Genomic DNA, 17971 nt, shown 5'->3' on the forward strand with positions numbered 1-17971 from the left:
AATTTAGTTGTAGATCACCCAAAGCATACAAATCAAGATTTGAGCATTTATAAGGATAAAGAAGGCAAAAATTCTAAACTATTATTCTTCCTAAAGTGGATGCACCAGTTAGCAACTAATTTTAACAGTTCAGAGGTCATGTTGTTATAATGGAACAGCTATGTATATTCACTTCCATATCTGTATTTCCATACTGGATCTGGTGCTGTGCGCAGAATAGGTGTGCTTCTGATTTTTTGTTATGGATGAAGGAGCTAAGAAGCACACATGAAGTTCCCAATGACTTCTGAATCAATTTGAAAGAAGAAAGTAGACCCACAGGCCTGTATGCTGAACAAATCCATACAAGTGTGAAGCCACATTGATTGGGGCCAAAGGCTGTAATCATCACAGCATTCAGCTATCTGGAATAGGATTTCAGATTTCAGTGGAAACAACAACAACAACAAACCCATAAGGAAGCATGCCTAACCTTTCTCATACCGCTTCATAGATTTAGACCCCAGCATACTGGTTTCAAAAAGGGCCCTGAAGTACGTTACCATGTTGTTCCAAAGGATAGAGAAAGCAAAGAGCAAAATCTGTCTTAAAATGTTAAGTCTATTTGGTTTCAAAAAGAAGAAACCCTGCAAAAGTGGAAAAGCGTTGATGATCCCCATGGAGTGCTCCATTGCCCATCCGCAGCCAAACTTCATCTCCCTTGGCAAGTTTCAGCACTGCGCTATTGCTTGATGAGTCAGTTTTACCTTTTGATTCATAGCTAAGAATAAAGAGAAGACAACAGGTCAACTTTCTATCTGTACATTATTATTTTGAACCAATCCCCCACTGTGGAAATAGGAGTCTAGTTTATTGATTTTACTGATTCTGTTATTTTAATCAAGCCTTTTGTTTCATTTGTAACATGCCCTAGGAACTTATGAAAGGTGGGAGAAAAATTTTAAAAATTAATGGGGGCGTTCAGGACCCGGTATCCCATTGAGTCCCACTGCTCATCTGTAATCCCCCTCTCCTAGTGTTGCTTTGCAGCACGGAAGCAGCAGGTTAGGTGTTTAGGAGCATTAATTGCCTAGTAATGTAAATTTCCAGCTGCAATCTTATTCAAATAGAATATCTGGTTTAAGGCAAGCATCCCCAAACTCGGTCCTCCAGCTGTTTTAGGACTACAATTCCCATCATCCCTGACAACTGGTCCTGTTAGCTAGGGATAATGGGAGTTGTAGTCCCAAAACATTTGGAGGGCCAAGTTTGGGGATGCCTGATTTAAGGGCAAACCTGCCATTTTCAAAAATAGACAGCCATACACCAGGTTATATTGTCAATTTAACCCATGGCTGGCTGTTCTTTGTGGCCTCAGCTCTCCTACCAAGGTCTTGTACATCACCTGCAAACTGACTGAATGTGGGACTTTGAAAGCCAAGTATGTGCTATCCCATTGGACAAAAATTTGGAAGTGTACGAAGTCCAGAAATGCCACTCAACTCACCTGTATAAGCTGAAAACTGTATTGCCATTGTGCATTAAATAAACATATACTTCCTCCACATCTTCATGCTTCATCATGTTGAAGGTGAAGAAATACACTCCTGAAAAACGATCATATAACTGATTAAATTGTTTATACAAAATAGTTCAGATGAGACAATTCTTACACAAGTTACTGCCCTGGCAAAGAATGTAACATACAAAGTGTTTCTGCATATGTCCACTTCCAAGAAAACATGGGTACTAACTACTAAGAAACTGGTTTTGATTCCTTGCATACCAATCCCTCTCTGAAACCTGTATCCTTGCCTAATGGTCTGAATTCTGTGAAGCCACAATGACTTCAATCAAAATAAAAATGGAATATTGGGTGAATCAATGATCCATAATATATTGTTAGAGATGTAAATTGCATTTGCTCTACTTCTTTCCTCAGAAAATAACACCCTATGCCAATTCCAATTGTATGCATAATTACTCAGAAGACCCGCTTAGTTCAGTAAGATCAATTTCCATGGTATGTATGATTCTGGCCGTAATCAAGCCAGTATTAAGAAGTCTAGGTGACTTCTTATAAAATCTGCTGTTCTTTATACTTACCATTCACGGGTGCTCCAAATCGACCAGTCATCACGTCAAAAAAATTTCCAACGTTGGTTTCAACACTACTGAAGATTATTCCACTGTTCTGGTTACTGAAATGGGTTGCCATTGAAGCCATAAATGCAACCTATACAAATACAGCTTATGTTTAAGCAGTAGTTACCAAGTAGGACAAAGACAAATTGGAAGGCATGGTTGGCTCAATCCATTCCTTATGGGCTTCTTCCCCACTTTGGTTTGGGACATATTTGCTTTAATTTCCTAAATGTACATTTAGGACCTAGGCCAGCTCTCAGCAAACTGTAGTGATAAAAGTCTCATTGGTTTATGTAAGAACAGAACTATTCATGTGCAGAAAATGAGACATGTAGACACGTGACTTCAGGGTAAACAGCTTGGTTTGAAATTTCACTTTAACACAAAAAGCACTATAGTGACTGGGTCCCCGGGGTGGTGTGGGGGGGGGGGGGATTTTCTGCATCAAGTGCCATCTCAGCAGTTATGAGGAAGCAGGAAGAAATGAAGACCTGAGTTGTCTTCAGTTTTGTGCAAGAACTGAAAAATCGCAGAATACATCTGTTGAGCATAAAATTGACTTTCTCATTTTTAAGGACTAGGAATTACAGAGGCAGTGCCTGGGGGCATCTTAGGTGCCTAATGAAGGCTACAGTTCTAGATAAACTTACTTGAGCATATGTAGGACTTCTAAGTCAACATTGTAAAAGACTGGCCTGCCCTGGAAGTGGGGCTTCAGCACATAATAAATTGTGCAAGTCTACCTAATAAGCATGGTTTGTTTGTTTTTTAAAGTTGCAGCATTCAGGGGTTTTTTTTGGGGGGGTGCAGACTTTAAAAAAAATGTTTTTAGTGCAGAGCATCCTCACAAAATGTGGCTTTTGTCTACATAACAGCATTTTGGCATAAGCCATTAAAATAAAACCTTAAGATTAATTATGGAGGGACTAGAAAAATATGCTAAAATGTCTAAAATTTTAACTTTTACAAATTAGTTAAGCAAAATACAACTGATTCTATTTAATTTATCTGCATTATTTAAGTTGGCTATTGGAATGACAGAGGAGGGCTCAGTAAATTCTGCAAAATCGTTTTGCAGTGTAGAAAGTAAAAAAAAAAAGGACCTCAAAGAGCAATATTTCACATTTTCATCACATAGATTTCTCTAGAACCGTCCATTCTGAATTACTAAAAACTTAATTCCTTTTTTGTTCCTACTATGGCTGCTTTCAGACTGTTATGTTTTGGCTTAATAAGATAAGAAATGAACAAACCTTATGGCCATTTACACAGTCTGTTCATGCAAACCAGGGGGAAAAAACAGGATTCCCCAGCTGCTTATAGTTTCCTGTCTTATCAGAATCAAGAAACTGGTTAACAGATTCAAAACAAACCAGAATATTAAACCAACTTCAAACAATGACTTACTGGCTTGTTCCAAAGTGTAAACAAGAGTTTGCTGGTTCTGACAACTTAGGAAACTATAGTTAACTGGAAACTTCTAGGTTTGTTGTCATCATTTCTCTCAGAAAGGAGGAGATCATATCTCAGCTCATTAAGCAAATAAATGATCAGTGAAGTGTGGACTGTCAGTATTGGTGAAAGGATACTATCTGGGGAGACTTTTTCCACTCTCCAGAAAAGATTGCCGCTGGACAGAATGGTATGGATCCAGTTCATGTCCTTTCACACATATTGTTTAGGTGGTGGCACATAACCCTGTGGACTAGCCTCCTCTCAAAAATTAGGCATACACCAACTATATTGGAGTTTTGGCAAATGACCACTCTGGATGCAACCCCATTGATGTTTCTAAGGAAGTTTACCTGAAGTTCTGGAGGGATGCCAGGGTAACCCTTTTCTCCCTTTGGTCCATGGTGGCCCCGCTCTCCTCTCAGTCCAATGTCTCCCTTGTCTCCTTTGTCACCTTTTGCTCCTTCAGTGCCAGGTGCACCATTATTTCCATTGTTTCCATGGTTTCCTTAAAACAAATCAAGGGATTTTGTGTGTGTGTGTGTGGTTTAAAGTTTCTTGGTTAAAAGCGCCACCCCTCCCAATTTCATTTTCTACTCTTTTGTCTAGAACAAATGATTTAACAGTAATCCACCCCAAGACACTTGTTCATGTGTTCAATTTTCTATTTCTGATTTCTAAGAAGTAGAAAAGCAGGTTGGGCACTGAGAAGAAACTGCATGGCTGGAAGAGCGTGTTTTATTAGGGTCTGTGTGGGAGGAAATGTAGAGCCGCAACAGAAACCAGCATGAAGCATGAGAGCAACACCCACTTAAGCCATCCATTCCAACAACACCTGAGGCCTCAGGTTCCTAATCCCTTCACTCATGATATTACAAGAAAGTAAACATTTTCTCGACCACATATAAAACAGCAATGATGGAAGCTCTCCTTGTTTGGCAATGGGTGAATTCCCTGGAAACAAACCATATCTTCATGATTACCATATTTTTTGCACCATAACACTCACTTTTTTCCTCCTAGAAAGTAAGGGGAAATGTCTGTGCGTGTTATGGAGCGAATGCCTACGGATGGCGGGGGGATCTGCTGCAGTTGTGAGTAGAGGATCCCTTCCTTCCCTCCTCCGTGGCTTGCTTTGAAACAGCAAAGCGGGAGAGGAGAGGAGCTTTCTCCTCTTATACCCCTCTTCTGCATTATTAACAGCATCCTTCTCCACCCACCCCACACGTGTTCCTTGTCCCTTGGGTGCTTTTTCTTCCCTCCCCACTTAAAACATGGTTACAAAGCACGGATCCACATGGATCCTCAGGATTTTTGCACTGGGTCACCCCAAATTCACCATCAGATCACATAGCATGTCCATGGCTACAGCTTGCACCAAAAAAATCATGCACATCATGCCTGGGGCTGCAGTGGTGCAAAAACGTGGTTACAAAGCATGGATCCACATGGATCCTCAGGATTTTTGCATTGGGCTACCCCAAACTCACCGTCATATCACATGTCTGTGGCCACAGCATGAACCACAAAAATCATACATCTGCTGTTTCATTTAGAATATTTTTTTTCTTGTTTTCCTCCTCTAAAAACTATGTGCGTGTTATAGAGCGAAAAATACGGTATATCTCATATGTTAGTAAGCCTCAAGGCCTAGCATACTGTGGGCTGATAACATCATTGGCCACCATTGGCGCAATAGGCCTAAGCCTGGGTATAGTGAGAGAGAGAACATGGAGCAGGGGCCTTTCTGGACTGATGGTTCCACAGAAGTCTGCATGAGAGAGACTAAAAAATAACATTGCTGAGATTCAGACAGTTCCAACTTTCAGCATCAGTCCCATATGTGGGATACAATTTCTGGGATAAATTTAACCAGTCAGTTGCTTCTGAAAAGACTGTAACAATGGCTAGAGGAAGAATGGGGAATCCTTTTGACCTAGAGGGCCATATCTCTCAAAGTTGTCCTGCAGGGGTGGGGGAAACAGCAGCCAACCATGATTTAACTCCAAACATCATCTGATGTGCAGGTGATGCTCCTGGAGTTTAATCCTGCTTTCTGAAGGAATCTGCTGCGCTTCAACCTACCCCATACTTCATATTACATATAGCATCAGGTGTGGGGCAGGAGGTCGTGGTTTTGAGGGAAATGACTTTGTGAGTCAAATGAAGAGGCCCGGAGGACCAAATTTGGACCACAAGCCAAAGGTTCCTCACCCCTTGGCTACAGTAATGATCAGGTACTGAGACAACTTGAACCAAATTGATAGTCTTTAAGTTAAATAACGTGAAAAATGTTTAGAACTTGTATGTGGAACTGAAAATAAAGGGTTATAGCAAATGGTATCCCTTGTGCTGTTGGAAGATACTTCTATCAGCTTAACAGGAAGGGAGACAATTTTCATCAATTTCCCCTTCCCGCTATAGTCCCATTACCACCTTCCATGATGTTCTTCCAAAGTTCATCTAGAGCCGAAGGTGGGAGCACATGGAGAGAAGGAATAAGTGAAAATCACTTCCTTCCACTGATGAGGACCTCTCTGGAATCAAAAAAACTTCGACTAATGCAAGGGACACCACTGGATACAACCCATATCCTTTTTAGTTGCATGTTCTTTGAAGTTCATGATTAATTACATTAAGATGCACATCATTTTCTATGTTGAGATACCAGATTGAAGGGATTGTATGTACTGCTTTTTAAGGTAATGCATTGTATAATCTAAAAAATTACACCATCCTTTATTAGGTTGCCAAATCCCATGCCACTTCAGTCATCATTGGACATTTCTGTGCTTATGACTGAAATCATATACCACACTTTTATGGAATGAAAAGTTGGTGGCTGGTTCACATAATAAGCTCTATTCATCACTGTTGGTTTATACCAAAGGAACCACGCAATTTGTACTTCTTCTTTTTTTGCCATCCAAAGCTGCTTATAGAAGCACTTTTATGCAACTATGTCATACTTTTATTACTGGAAATTCTTATTGCTAAAGTACCAACAAAGAGCTAAAGAAAGTCTGCTGCACTATATGGACAGGATGTCAGACCTACTGCTGCCAATGGCTTGTGGTGTGGGCGGGGGAGATTGACAGAAGAACAGTCTGGTTGCTACTTGCATGTTGTGCAAACACTCGCTGTTGCATAAACTGAGCTTTTAGGGCCAGAGCTGCATGGTTGTTAGCAAGACAATGCAAACAAAAACTCCTGACCCACTTTCCCAAGCATGCATCTGGCATAAGGACTGCAGGAATGAGCTGGGAGGTGGAGAAGGAAAAGAACAAGGCAAGGTCTATCACTGTACCAGACCTTCCAGCTCCATAGGAGTCTAGGAGTTTGGTAGGAGCATAGTGCAGCACAGTATGCCTGCTGTTATCTTAGCAGCCCTCCAACAACCTGAAGCACTAACATTTATGCAACTTAAACTCTAATTTCCTTTACCTGGCATTCCAGCAGGCCCAGGGGGCCCTGGTGGGCCTTGATAACCCCGAAATCCAAAATCCCCCCGGCAGCCACATTCTGGTGGGCTTTGAGGTCCACTGTGTATAGTCTGCCAATACAAAATTCAGGAACAAAAACATTTTATAGAATATATCCACTGCTGCACATAGAGGCACACATACAACAAGGTACTAATCTCCCGCTTGTATATTGCTATAGCCATGCTATTTTGTGTGTGCCAGATAGATAGGCCTGCCTTTCTTGGTTCTTCTGTTGTAAGCTGTTTCCTTTCAGACCATCAGTGATTGGCCTGTCAGGTTCTTTGTCAATAATCTATAGTGGAAATCCACATCTCAGCAAAAATATATGTGCAGCAGAAGTGCTAGAGAGAGTACTTTAAGAATGGGCCCAAAGAGATGGACTTGGTTGGGAACATTTACAAATAAGTGGAAGCAGCTTAATGGACTGATTGATACTGCTGTGAAACTGGACCTTCTTGCATCCATGCTTACTATTTGCTGCCTGCTCATTTTGTGTGTGTGTGTGTGTGTGTGTGTGTGTGTACACACACACACACACACACACACACACACATAAACATACATTTTTTATTTAACAGAATTTGTATACTGCTTAATTATAAAAACATAAAAAATACATTAAAGTTACTTATAAAAAGTCAGAAATGGAAGACGAGTTGGCCTATTTCTTTTTCAAAATACAAGTAAGATCAGCAGTTATAAATTACATTATAAAAATATATTAAAATGCTTGTCAACTTTACATACCTGTAAATAAATGTTTAGAAAATTATAGTGCTGCAACCCAGTCGAAGAAATTGTAATTAATCATTTGAGCTTAAGCTTATTAATCAATGGATCTATTGATTAAATTTCCATAAATCTGTATATAGCCCCCCTTTTAAAGCAAGAAGTGTGCTTTCTTTGTTTTTACATGATAAATATGTTGTAACAGGCATCATCTTGGAAGAAGCATTACCTCCTGTGTGTCAGAAAGAAGATGGAATCATTTTTAAAAAAACTGAAACCCCACCTTCTTTTAGTCACAAAAGTTTGGTATCTGGTGGTATCTTATAGTAATAAATAAAAATGCATTCTTGCATGTAATAGCACAGTCAGTAGAGCATGAGACTCTTAACCTTAATCTCTTAATCTTAGGGTTGTGAGCTCCGCATTGTGCAAAAGAGCACTGTGCTGTAGACGGTTTTGGCTAGATGACTGTTGCAGTCCCTTCCAACTCTACCATTCTATGATACAGACACCGCTAAATGCTCAAGGGAGGTGTGTATTTGTGTGTAGGAAATACAGGTAATAACGGGGATCTGCCGGAACCCTATATAAATTTCATGAGCATGCATTCCTTGAACAATTTTTCTGGGTTCAATCAGAGCAGATGCGGACACCGTTGCACCAGATGGAGCAGCCATGAAATTTGAACTTAAGCTTGGATTTTAAATTGACAGTTTGCACTTGGGTAGAGATAGTCAAGCGCTATGCATGGTAACCAGAACTGAAGGGTGAAAGTACATTTAAATTGCCTTTTCTTTTTTTTAGCAAAATACATGGGAACAGCTGTTGGGAAGGGATTGGTTCCCAGCTTCTGCTGAGAAAAGCACATTCGAAACTGATGTAAGGCGTGTGTGTTTTCTAATCTGCTTGCCTTGTTGCACTTATCTGAACTAATCTCCATGTGTTGAACAACAGCTTCCTTTGTTAATTACTTGTCTGTATTTGCTATCTGAAAATCCTTCAGTTGGTCATTAATATTTGCGCAGGCAGTTCCACTAATCAGTACAGATACAAACATGTCAGGAGGCATGAAAACAACCAGTCATTAGCTTCTTGCCTTATAAGTTAGCCTGAGGAGCCAAGGGCAGAATCTGGAAGAATTAGAATATTTGCTGCCATGTCTTTCTTACCATCTATATTAGGGCCATAGTGCATAATACATGCAAGTGCAGCCCAAAAGTCCTTTTTGCAGAGAAGTGCATGGGGTGGTTAACCCTTTCCCTGCCCTTCCTCTGAATATTTCCTTCCTCTTAATATTCGATCACATGTGGCTCTTCTTCCATAGAGGTTTTCCCAAAACATATCTCAATCCACAATCCAATTAAGTCAAAGTACCGGTATTTGGATTGAAGACATTTCAGTACCATTGACATCAATGGAGCTAAAGTCAGTTTTACTTTAGAAAACTCTTTTGCTTTGGTTAAATCCGGTTGTGAAGTATCCAGATTTTTACCCTCTTGGTTGACTTCATAGACCATACAAACTGATGTTATAGCTCTTGCAAGTACTATTCCAAACGTGGCAAAAGCGTTCAGACCTCCTTGCCTCAAACTTTGTTGCAGATAACACTTCCATTAGAGGCTGGACTGGCTTCAAGAGTTAATAGAATGTTTTGAGTACAGGTAGTGGTTCCGCATTTACGGAGGTCTGAGATCAACTAAATTCATGAGGTTAATCCTTAAATATGTGCTGTTAATTCTTCCTTTAAAAATATAAAACTGCTAAGATGTCTGTGGTGGCATACTTTAATCCAGGGATAGGGGTTGATGCTGTTGGGCTCCAACTCCCATTAGCCCCAGTGACTATGTTCAATTGTTAGGGGTGATAGGAGCTAAGAACCAGTATGGTCCAGAAGGCTGCAGGAACCTTATCCCTGTTTTAATTTCTCCTGCTGGATGAAATAAATGTTTCTGATTATTGTGTCACTGCGCAGGCTTCATTGTTATAATTTTTAAAACAATATGTATGTCTTACTGTTCACAACTTTGAGGATTCTCCCCCCGCCATTGATAAATAGGCAAGTTTCTCAGTAATTAAATAAATAACACTTAAAAGAAAATAACCAGTATGTATTTATATAAATAAAGTATTATATGTGCACAGTGTTGAACAGTCTAACCTACTGCTCACTTGAACTAGAGATCATATTTTAAAGCCAATTTTAGTTGCATTGGTCATCTTAAATGAAAGTCAGATGAATCATAATAGCAATTAATATAGTGAAACATACCAAATATATCTCTTAATGCAAGGCTAACTGAGTTGAGGATGGAGTCAAGAACATGTTAAATAATCTCATACTAACTGAACAATTTTCTCTGCGTTAAAAATCACCAGTACATCAGCCTTTTGGTTTTCCTTCACCACTCTTACACAGCAATCCTATAAAGGGCTACTCAGGATCAAGCTGTTGAAAATGAACAGGGCTTACTCTCTATTAAGTGTGTATAGGATTGCAGCCTTAATTATGTAACATATAAAATGCATTGCAAACGCCTGAAGAATATATTTACCCCCCAGAATTATACAATATTTCATTTAAGTCTGACATGGTTGATAAAGAATTCAAATGTTTGCACATTGTACAGAATTTGCATATTGAATGAATAGGAACTTTTATACCCTGGATTTCCAATAAAACTATAGTTTGATATAGCCAAAGTTATGCAAGCCTTATTCATTTCAGTGGGAATTAGAAGCACTTAACTTTGGCTGGATTGCACCCTTAGGCTGCAGTCACACTAGGCTGGGGAGTAAGCTCCATTGAACTCAGTAGGACCTACCTCTGAATAAACATGCATAGGATGGGACTGTTAGCATGTTCAAAATACCCTGATACAATGAATGAGAAAATTAATGTAAAGGCATTTAATTGCATTGCAAAAGACGAAGTTTACTCTGAATGAAAAACTGCTGGAAATCCTCTGTAACTATCCTGTCTTATTCTTGCTTGCTTAATTAAACAAATTTGCACAGTCACAGTTTCAGTCTGCATTTTCAATAAACCACTTCTTTAAAAAGTAGTGCTGGTTGTCTCATATAGCAAAACAAAATCCCATTCATTAACTTTCTAAACGTCGTAGAATATTAATTCAGAGTACCTGGACTCTGTTTGAGGTAGTCTGTGCTACATCATCTACCTCTGGTTTCAAGGCATTTTGGTCAGGAGAAGGGCTATTACCATCATCATTCTCAACCGTCCACTCAACAAGTCGACTCCGCTGTCTGAACAATTCCCTGCTGCTGGAACCTTTTTGACCAGTCTGGTGGTGACTTTGCAAGACTTTGGCCACTGGGTTATTATATCTTCTGCTCACCTCCGTGTCTTCATCTTGGCACAGGCAAAAGCGAAGCAACAGAAGCAAAGCCAGGAGACTCCAATTGAGGAAATCCTTGGATGCCATACTATTCAACATAGCAAGGTCTCAGGAGTTCAAGTGCCTTTTAACAAGGGAAAGATCTGCCGTTGCCGTGATGTGGTCTTTCAGGCTATTCCCCACTATTAAGCCTGGCAAGAAGACTTGGTTACCGCAGCTTTATATGCTGTGTGCAATAAATTATACTATGAAAATGTCAGAGTGGCAGGAACCTTCATCCCAAATCGGTCATGCTTCCTTAAACAACCCAGTCATTATTCACCGCATCCCCCCACTGCAGGGAAAATTGATTTGTATGCTGGAAATGGCCACTGTATTTAATGGGCAGCTGTGGTTCCTATTTGGGGGCACTGACAAATGTTGCTCCTTTTTCCTCCGTTTTTGGCATGTTTTCACTTTAGTGTGATGAAATGAGATGGAAATGAAGAACATGTGGCAAATGTTTTAAGCTCCTTGATTAGACATGGAAAAGCTGGGAATTCAGACTTTTAAAAGGTCTTCTGGACTTTGGATAGAGTCCTCCAGCCGTTGGCCAGAAACACACACACATACACAAAACACTATCTGTTCATTCTGAAAAAAATATATTAATGTACTGGCAATTAGGAAACAAAAGCACAAGGGGAGATTTTTGCCCATGATTTTGACTTGCTGGTTGAATCTTACTACACTTCCTCACTTTAGAGCAGTCAAATGTTTGCTTGTGTGCTAGTTGCGGATGGAGAGTGGAAAACTGGAGACTGAAAACAGACAGTTGAATTCAGGCTCATATTGAGTCCCAGTTCCCAGAGCAAAGCTTGAGCTTTCCGCTTAAACATCTCCCCCCGCCTCTAATTTCTGAAGTTTTTCTAGAGGCGGTTGCCAAACCAAATTCAATTTTCCTGCCAAGAAAAGATAGATGAACATGAACTTAAGAAGCATGTTTCAGGCTTATAAATGATCATGTCCCTATAAAATTACCCCGTGATTGTAATCTGTACTTACATTGAACCGCATTTTGTCCATTTATTCAATTTAGGGAGATGCTTTGGAGCACTTCACAATCTCATTTTAATGTTCCTCTGAACTTACCCACAAATAAACATCCAGGATACTAAAAATACAAGAGACCCTCCAGAAAATATTTCCAGCTTCAAGTCATTTTACGAAATAGAGGATTTTCATTGGAGAACAACATGCCTATACCTATAGATTAGAGATGTCATCTGCCTTAATCTTCTCTGGAGCTGGATAGCCAAGAAAATCATGCCCAAAGTCAAATGTCTTATATACAGAGCGGGTGAGAGACAGAAGGGAATACACAGTGGCTCAGCTCTTTAGAAATATCTTGTGTAACGCCTTATGGCAGGGACGTCCAACTCCCAATAGACTGTGATCTACTCACAGTATAATAAACTGGCAGTGATCTACCCATTGCCACTTTTTTTAAAGCAGCCACAGTTGTTGAGCTCTTTTGGGAAAGGGAAAGTTGTTGAGCTTTGTTTGGGGGGGGTGGAGATCACTGAGGGGCCAGAGATCTACCAGGATCATCATCATCATTTTTAATCTGTATAGCGTCCTTCTATCTTACAGTACTCAAGGCGGTTTGCAAGCTGAAGAAACAAAAAATGTACATCTTAAAACAATCTAATGCAATACAAAAATGTGATAATAAAACAAAACTTTAAAATAAGCAACCTACATCAAAAAAGTAACATTCAACAATGATTAGAATAGTATAAAATAATAATATCAACATATAAAAGTTAAACAGAAATCCACTCAACAGTTACAATAAATAATTTCTAAACTATAATCAATAAAACAACGGCAAACCACAGTACATAAAATAATACAATGCAAATTGAGAAGCAGAGACTAGAGGGTGGGGCAAGGCAGGTGGAAGGAGGCCTTGCCTGATGGAGTCTCTCTCCTCACCTGTTGGACATACCTGCCATATGGCATAGAACCTACCATTGAATAAACATGCATAGGATGGAGCTTTTAGCATGCCCCTAACACACTGATACAATAACTGAGAAAATTAATGTAAAAGCATTTGATTGCATGCAAAAAAACAAGTTTACTCTGAATGAAAAGCTGCTGCTGTTCCTCTGTAACTATCTGTCTTGTGCTTGCTTGGTTAATTAAATGAATTTGCATATAGTCACAATATCAATATGCATTTTCAATAAGCTATTTTTCTTTTAAAAGTAGTGCTTTATATGATGTAATCTGAACTGGTGGCAACTGACCAGGACAGGGATCTTGGAGTCATGTTGGACCGCTCAGTGAAAATGAAATTCATCAAAGGCAACTAAAAGAAGTGCAAGCTACCTAGCTGGCTGGTTCGCCTATCATGTATGAAGTTGCAAGAGAAATTGATTTTGGGGAGATAATTTGCCATGAAAAAAGGCCAGGGGGGAGAGTGGTTTAAAGGGGAAATTTCTGTTTTTGTAAAATGTCTGCAGCCATGCTGATCCATTCAAAGCTGAGTTCTGGGAGATTCAGGACAGGAAGGAAGTCCTTCTTCACACAGCACAGTCAAAACTACTGTAGAGAATTCACTACCACGAGACGTGAAGGCCACCAACTTTAAAAGGTAATTAGACAAATTCATGGAGGATAGGGCTGCCATGGGGAAGCAACAGCAGGAGAGAGCTATTGCCTTCTTCTGGGCTTCTTAGCATAGCTGTCAACTTACAGATTTGAAAATAAGGGACCAGCAGCCTCGAAAATAAGGGATCAGCAGCCAAAATAAGGGATTTTCAGAGCACAGGTATGTTCAACTTCTGAGCCCCTCCGAGCCAAAGGCAGAAAGCCCAGCCAGCAGCCAAACGAAGCCTCAAGCAGTGGTTCCCACAGTGCAGCAACCCGGCAAAGGGGATGCAGCAAGGAAAACCACCGTCACCTCTCCGCTGGGAAGCGCTGAGCAAAGGCGAGTCCCCGGGCAATGCGGCCGATTTGATTGGCACAAGGTATGCAAGCTCCACCCCCCAGTCGTTCTTAGTCTCCTTATTGGGTGAGCAACGCAGCCAAGCACCACAGTTGGAGCCTCCCTCCTCCCTGGCCGGCAGGGAAGGAGGGAGAGGAGCTGCTTCCTTTGAAACCCGGGAAATTTAAGGGACATCATCAATAAGGGACAGCAGCGGGACACAGGGGTGGGATAAGGGACTTTCCTGCCAAATAAGGGACGGTTGACAGCTATGCTTCTTGGAGGCATCTGGTTGAACATTGTGGGAAACAGGATGTTAGGCAAGAGAGATGTCTTGGTTTGATACAGCAGGGCTCTATGTTAAGTTCTTAAGTTGCAATTCTCTGTAAATAGCAGTATGAAGTACTAGTTACAAAGAAATTCAGATTTTAGGAGCTATGGCCATCTCATTATTCTCCTCCCCCCCCCCCCATTTCTTAGTAGGAACTGGATGTTCTTGGTAGCCAATGGTTAAACCCCAGGAGTTCATAGACATATGGATGAGTCAGAGAAAACATGAATACCCTTGGCACTTAACAATTTGATTCAGCAAACACAGGGACAGCACTGCTGTTTTCAGCTGGTGATAGCAATTTAACAGCTTGCCAAATGCTGTTCTGGAGTTTCCTGTGGCATTAAAGCGCAAAACGTTTCCAGATGAGTAATGCCCATTCAAAGCACACATAAATGGGGAAGGGGAAGACGAAATCAAAGAAGGTATGGTTTCATGGTTTTCTTGCTTGAGCAGAATCTGAAGTAAGCATGATTTTGACACAAAGGCTGTGATCTTCCTTGCACCCTAATTATTGTTACATGCCACCTCAATCTCTGCTGAGCAGCAGCAAAATTCCAGGGGTTTCCAGCACTCATTCAGGGTTGTGTTTCCTCTAGGAGTTTATTTTATTTTTATGGGGTACTTTGGGAAGTTAAAATGGCAGCTCACGGGCACCCAGTACTCCTTGAAGCACTGCTATTGTCTGGTGCTATTGCCAGGTGAGCATGTCACAGTCCACCAATATATGGGGGGGCTCACCAGAAGATACATTGCTCTGTACAGCTTCAACCTGAAGTCAGCTCTCTTCTCTCTCCTGCACCAAAATCTGCCAAATCCTAATTCCCTACCCACCCTAAATTACCAGGTCCCAACCTTGACTCAGCCGATGGGATGACCAACCAAAACCAACCCCTTGGGTCTCCCAAGTGATTGCAGAAAAACCCAAACAAATTGACTAACAGAAAGGAAGCTATCAGGCAGTAGTGTGACATTTTAATTTTGAGTTCTGTCTTTGTTTAAAACATATGGGATTGTGACTCTTAAACTATTGCCTCTATAAGAAATAAGCTGCAGAAGAAAGAGGGAATTCTAGGACACACAGAAAGACAGACATTATTTTAGCCACAAAGATAGAAAAGTTTGGATGAAACTTCCAGATTGGATAGATGTTGGTTAGATGTCCCCATTTATTTCTGTGGGTAATTCTGACTTCTGCCCTGGGTTAGATTTAAAATTGACTTCCTTCCAGTGAAATTCTCTATCCATATACAGTGGTACCTCAGGTTACATATGCTTCAGGTTACATACGCTTCAGGTTACAGACTCTGCTAACCCAGAAATAATGCTTCAGGTTAAGAACTTTGCTTCAGGATGAGAACAGAAATCGTGCAGCGCCGGCGCAGTGGCAGCAGGAGGCCCCATTAGCTAAAGTGGTGCTTCAGGTTAAGAACAGTTTCAGGTTAAGTACGGACCTCCGGAACGAATTAAGTACTTAACTCGAGGTACCACTGTAATGAAATGAGCCATTCTCGGCTTTTTCTTTAAAAAATAATGTGTTTTTATCAATAAATACATTATTGATAACAAATTAACGGTAATTATGCGAACCTGGAGAGGAGCAAAAAAGCATTGCCTAGGCTGTTTAGGCTTTTGCACAGCTCAGCAATATTATAATAATTATTATTAATTTTATACTTCCTGAACATTTATCTCTACCATCTGCAAAATGTGGTTAGCCTTCCCATAAACATGTGTTCGGTTGTTTCTGATCTTTAGTAATGTGATTGTGGGAAAGGGAACTATAAAATTTTAAACCTCCTGATCAAATTGTACCAGATGTTTACAGCAATCTGAACCCAAGACCAGAAAAATTATTAGTTTCTACCTCTTTAGTAGGGAAACAATGACTTTTCAGGTTTGTGTGTGTGTGTGCAAATCTAATATACCATAGTTTGATCAATAGGTGTCAGTGCTTTAGTTTTCTCTCTCACCACTCCTGTCACCAGACGTCAACAGATTTTCAAACCTAAGGTTGCTGCTTCTGCTGCTGATTACATTTATACAATAAAAATTCTCAAAGCGCCTTGTCAGGTTGCAACTTTTTAAGTAGTTCTGGTCCTTTGCCTTTTGCATCAGTCTGATATGCACCAATTGATCAAGTGAAATATTCTCTGTCATTCTAGCTTCATACCAGGAAAATCTTTGTCTGCTAAATTTAATGTGTCAAACTGCTGTGAAGGAAATGGGGGCAGGCCCTGGAAAGAAAGGCAGATGGATAGCAAACCTGTTCAAATCCAGCAGTTCTGCAATCTATAATCATGACATTTCCAAAATACAGAGCCTTGGAGATTCCTGGTTAATAGGAGGCTGTTGGGCAGACACCTGGTTTTCCAAACAGCAAATTTCCTCAGTTCCTTCCTGAAACTATCCAAGCCACAGATTATGGGACAAAATCCAATGAGTAACACCAGAGCTCCGTCTCAGAAAGTTGCCTGAAAAGCCTCAAAAAGCCAAAGCAAACAAGGCTGCATGCTGGTAAATTAACTTTTTCTATTGCATCAGATATAGCTCAACAGAACTGCCGATCAAGAAAAAGTTGGCCATATTTTGCTAAGCTGGCTGCTTGGTCAAGGATGATTGGTTGATTTATTAGGAGACATTTCCTGAATGGGCAGTCTACCTGCGGGTTGGGCTATGAGACCAGTTTCTGCCTATACGTGTGGTAGAACAGAAAGCAGTTGCAGTCTGATTTTGAACAAGGAGTGAGTCAGACAGCTGGGACGTCGTCGTCCCCCCCCCGCCCCGGTGTTAGTAATGGTGGTGCAGATGCAATATACTGTTGTTCTTTAGGAATCTGTTGCAGGACCATTGGTTATGCTGCCTTCTTTAGAAGTCTGCTTGCTTCCAATATGTTTCACAAGTATATTTGCAAATAAAAAAATATTAAGAAGATACACCAATCCTTCAGTGGTTTCTTTCATAGGCAACACACAATGTTAAACCATAGTTCATAATCAATGATGATTAATGCTCCTAACTGTGTCATCCAGGGAAGGAAACAAGCTAGAATCTGGCTCATCATGAAATGCAAAACTCAAGAGGTAAGCCAAAAAGAAACTTTGGCTTCCACTGGTGGTTTATTTGGAGATAACTAAGCCACAACGATGTGTTCACACATCACAATGACCCAAACTCTGTGTTGTTTCCTCCCATATATGGCATGGAAAGGAGCAGGGAAGGTTCAACCAGTGTGGTGTAGTGGTTAAGAGTGGTAGACTCGTAATCTGGTGAACCGGGTTCGCGTCTCCGCTCCTCCACATGCAGCTGCTGAGTGACCTTGGGCCAGTCACACTTCTCTGAAGTCTCTCAGCCCCACTCACCTCACAGAGTGTTTGTTGTGGGGGAGGAAGGGAAAGGAGAGTGTTAGCCGCTTTGAGACTCCTTCGGGTAGTGATAAAGCGGGATATCTCTTCTTGAACCACAGTTTATTTTAAATTATGGTTTAAGGTTGTTGCTTGCATGGAAAGATGCTAGGTCA

The 17971-nt window shown here is 40.6% G+C and overlaps 1 protein-coding gene across 3 annotated transcripts; it reads right to left on the bottom strand.

Annotated features, from left to right (window-relative positions):
• Positions 1–597: 597 nt before the first annotated feature.
• C1QTNF3 (C1q and TNF related 3) lies at positions 598–16868 on the bottom strand. 3 transcript variants are annotated; one of them, XM_080973646.1, is made up of 6 exons: positions 16718–16868; positions 7021–7129; positions 3930–4084; positions 2086–2215; positions 1487–1586; positions 598–760 (listed from the first exon to the last, which is right to left on the bottom strand). In XM_080973646.1, the coding sequence occupies exons 1-6, from the start codon at positions 16751–16753 to the stop codon at positions 601–603; spliced, it is 690 nt and encodes a 229-aa protein (XP_080829772.1). In that variant the 5' UTR covers positions 16754–16868; the 3' UTR covers positions 598–600. The 3 variants fall into 3 exon arrangements, with proteins under 3 accessions (XP_080829772.1, XP_080829770.1, XP_080829771.1); XM_080973644.1 differs by lacking the exon at positions 16718–16868 and adding an exon at positions 10931–11707; XM_080973645.1 differs by lacking the exon at positions 16718–16868 and adding an exon at positions 11147–11702.
• Positions 16869–17971: the final 1103 nt, after the last annotated feature.

This window comes from Podarcis pityusensis, assembly GCF_964106645.2.
Source record: "Podarcis pityusensis genome assembly, chromosome: 11".
NCBI lineage: Eukaryota > Metazoa > Chordata > Lepidosauria > Squamata > Lacertidae > Podarcis > Podarcis pityusensis.

Bases quoted from the DNA above. Each gene is read 5' to 3' on its own strand.
- C1QTNF3 (XM_080973644.1), bottom strand. From the start codon at position 11,245: ATGTTGAATAGTATGGCATCCAAGGATTTCCTCAATTGGAGTCTCCTG. The intron at 4,085-7,020 runs GTAAAGGAAATT...ATTTGTTTTAAG, and splicing joins TGGGCCTGCTGGAATGCCAG to GAAACCATGGAAACAATGGA. The intron at 761-1,486 runs GTGAGTTGAGTG...CTTTATTCTTAG, and splicing joins ACAGTTTTCAGCTTATACAG to CTATGAATCAAAAGGTAAAA.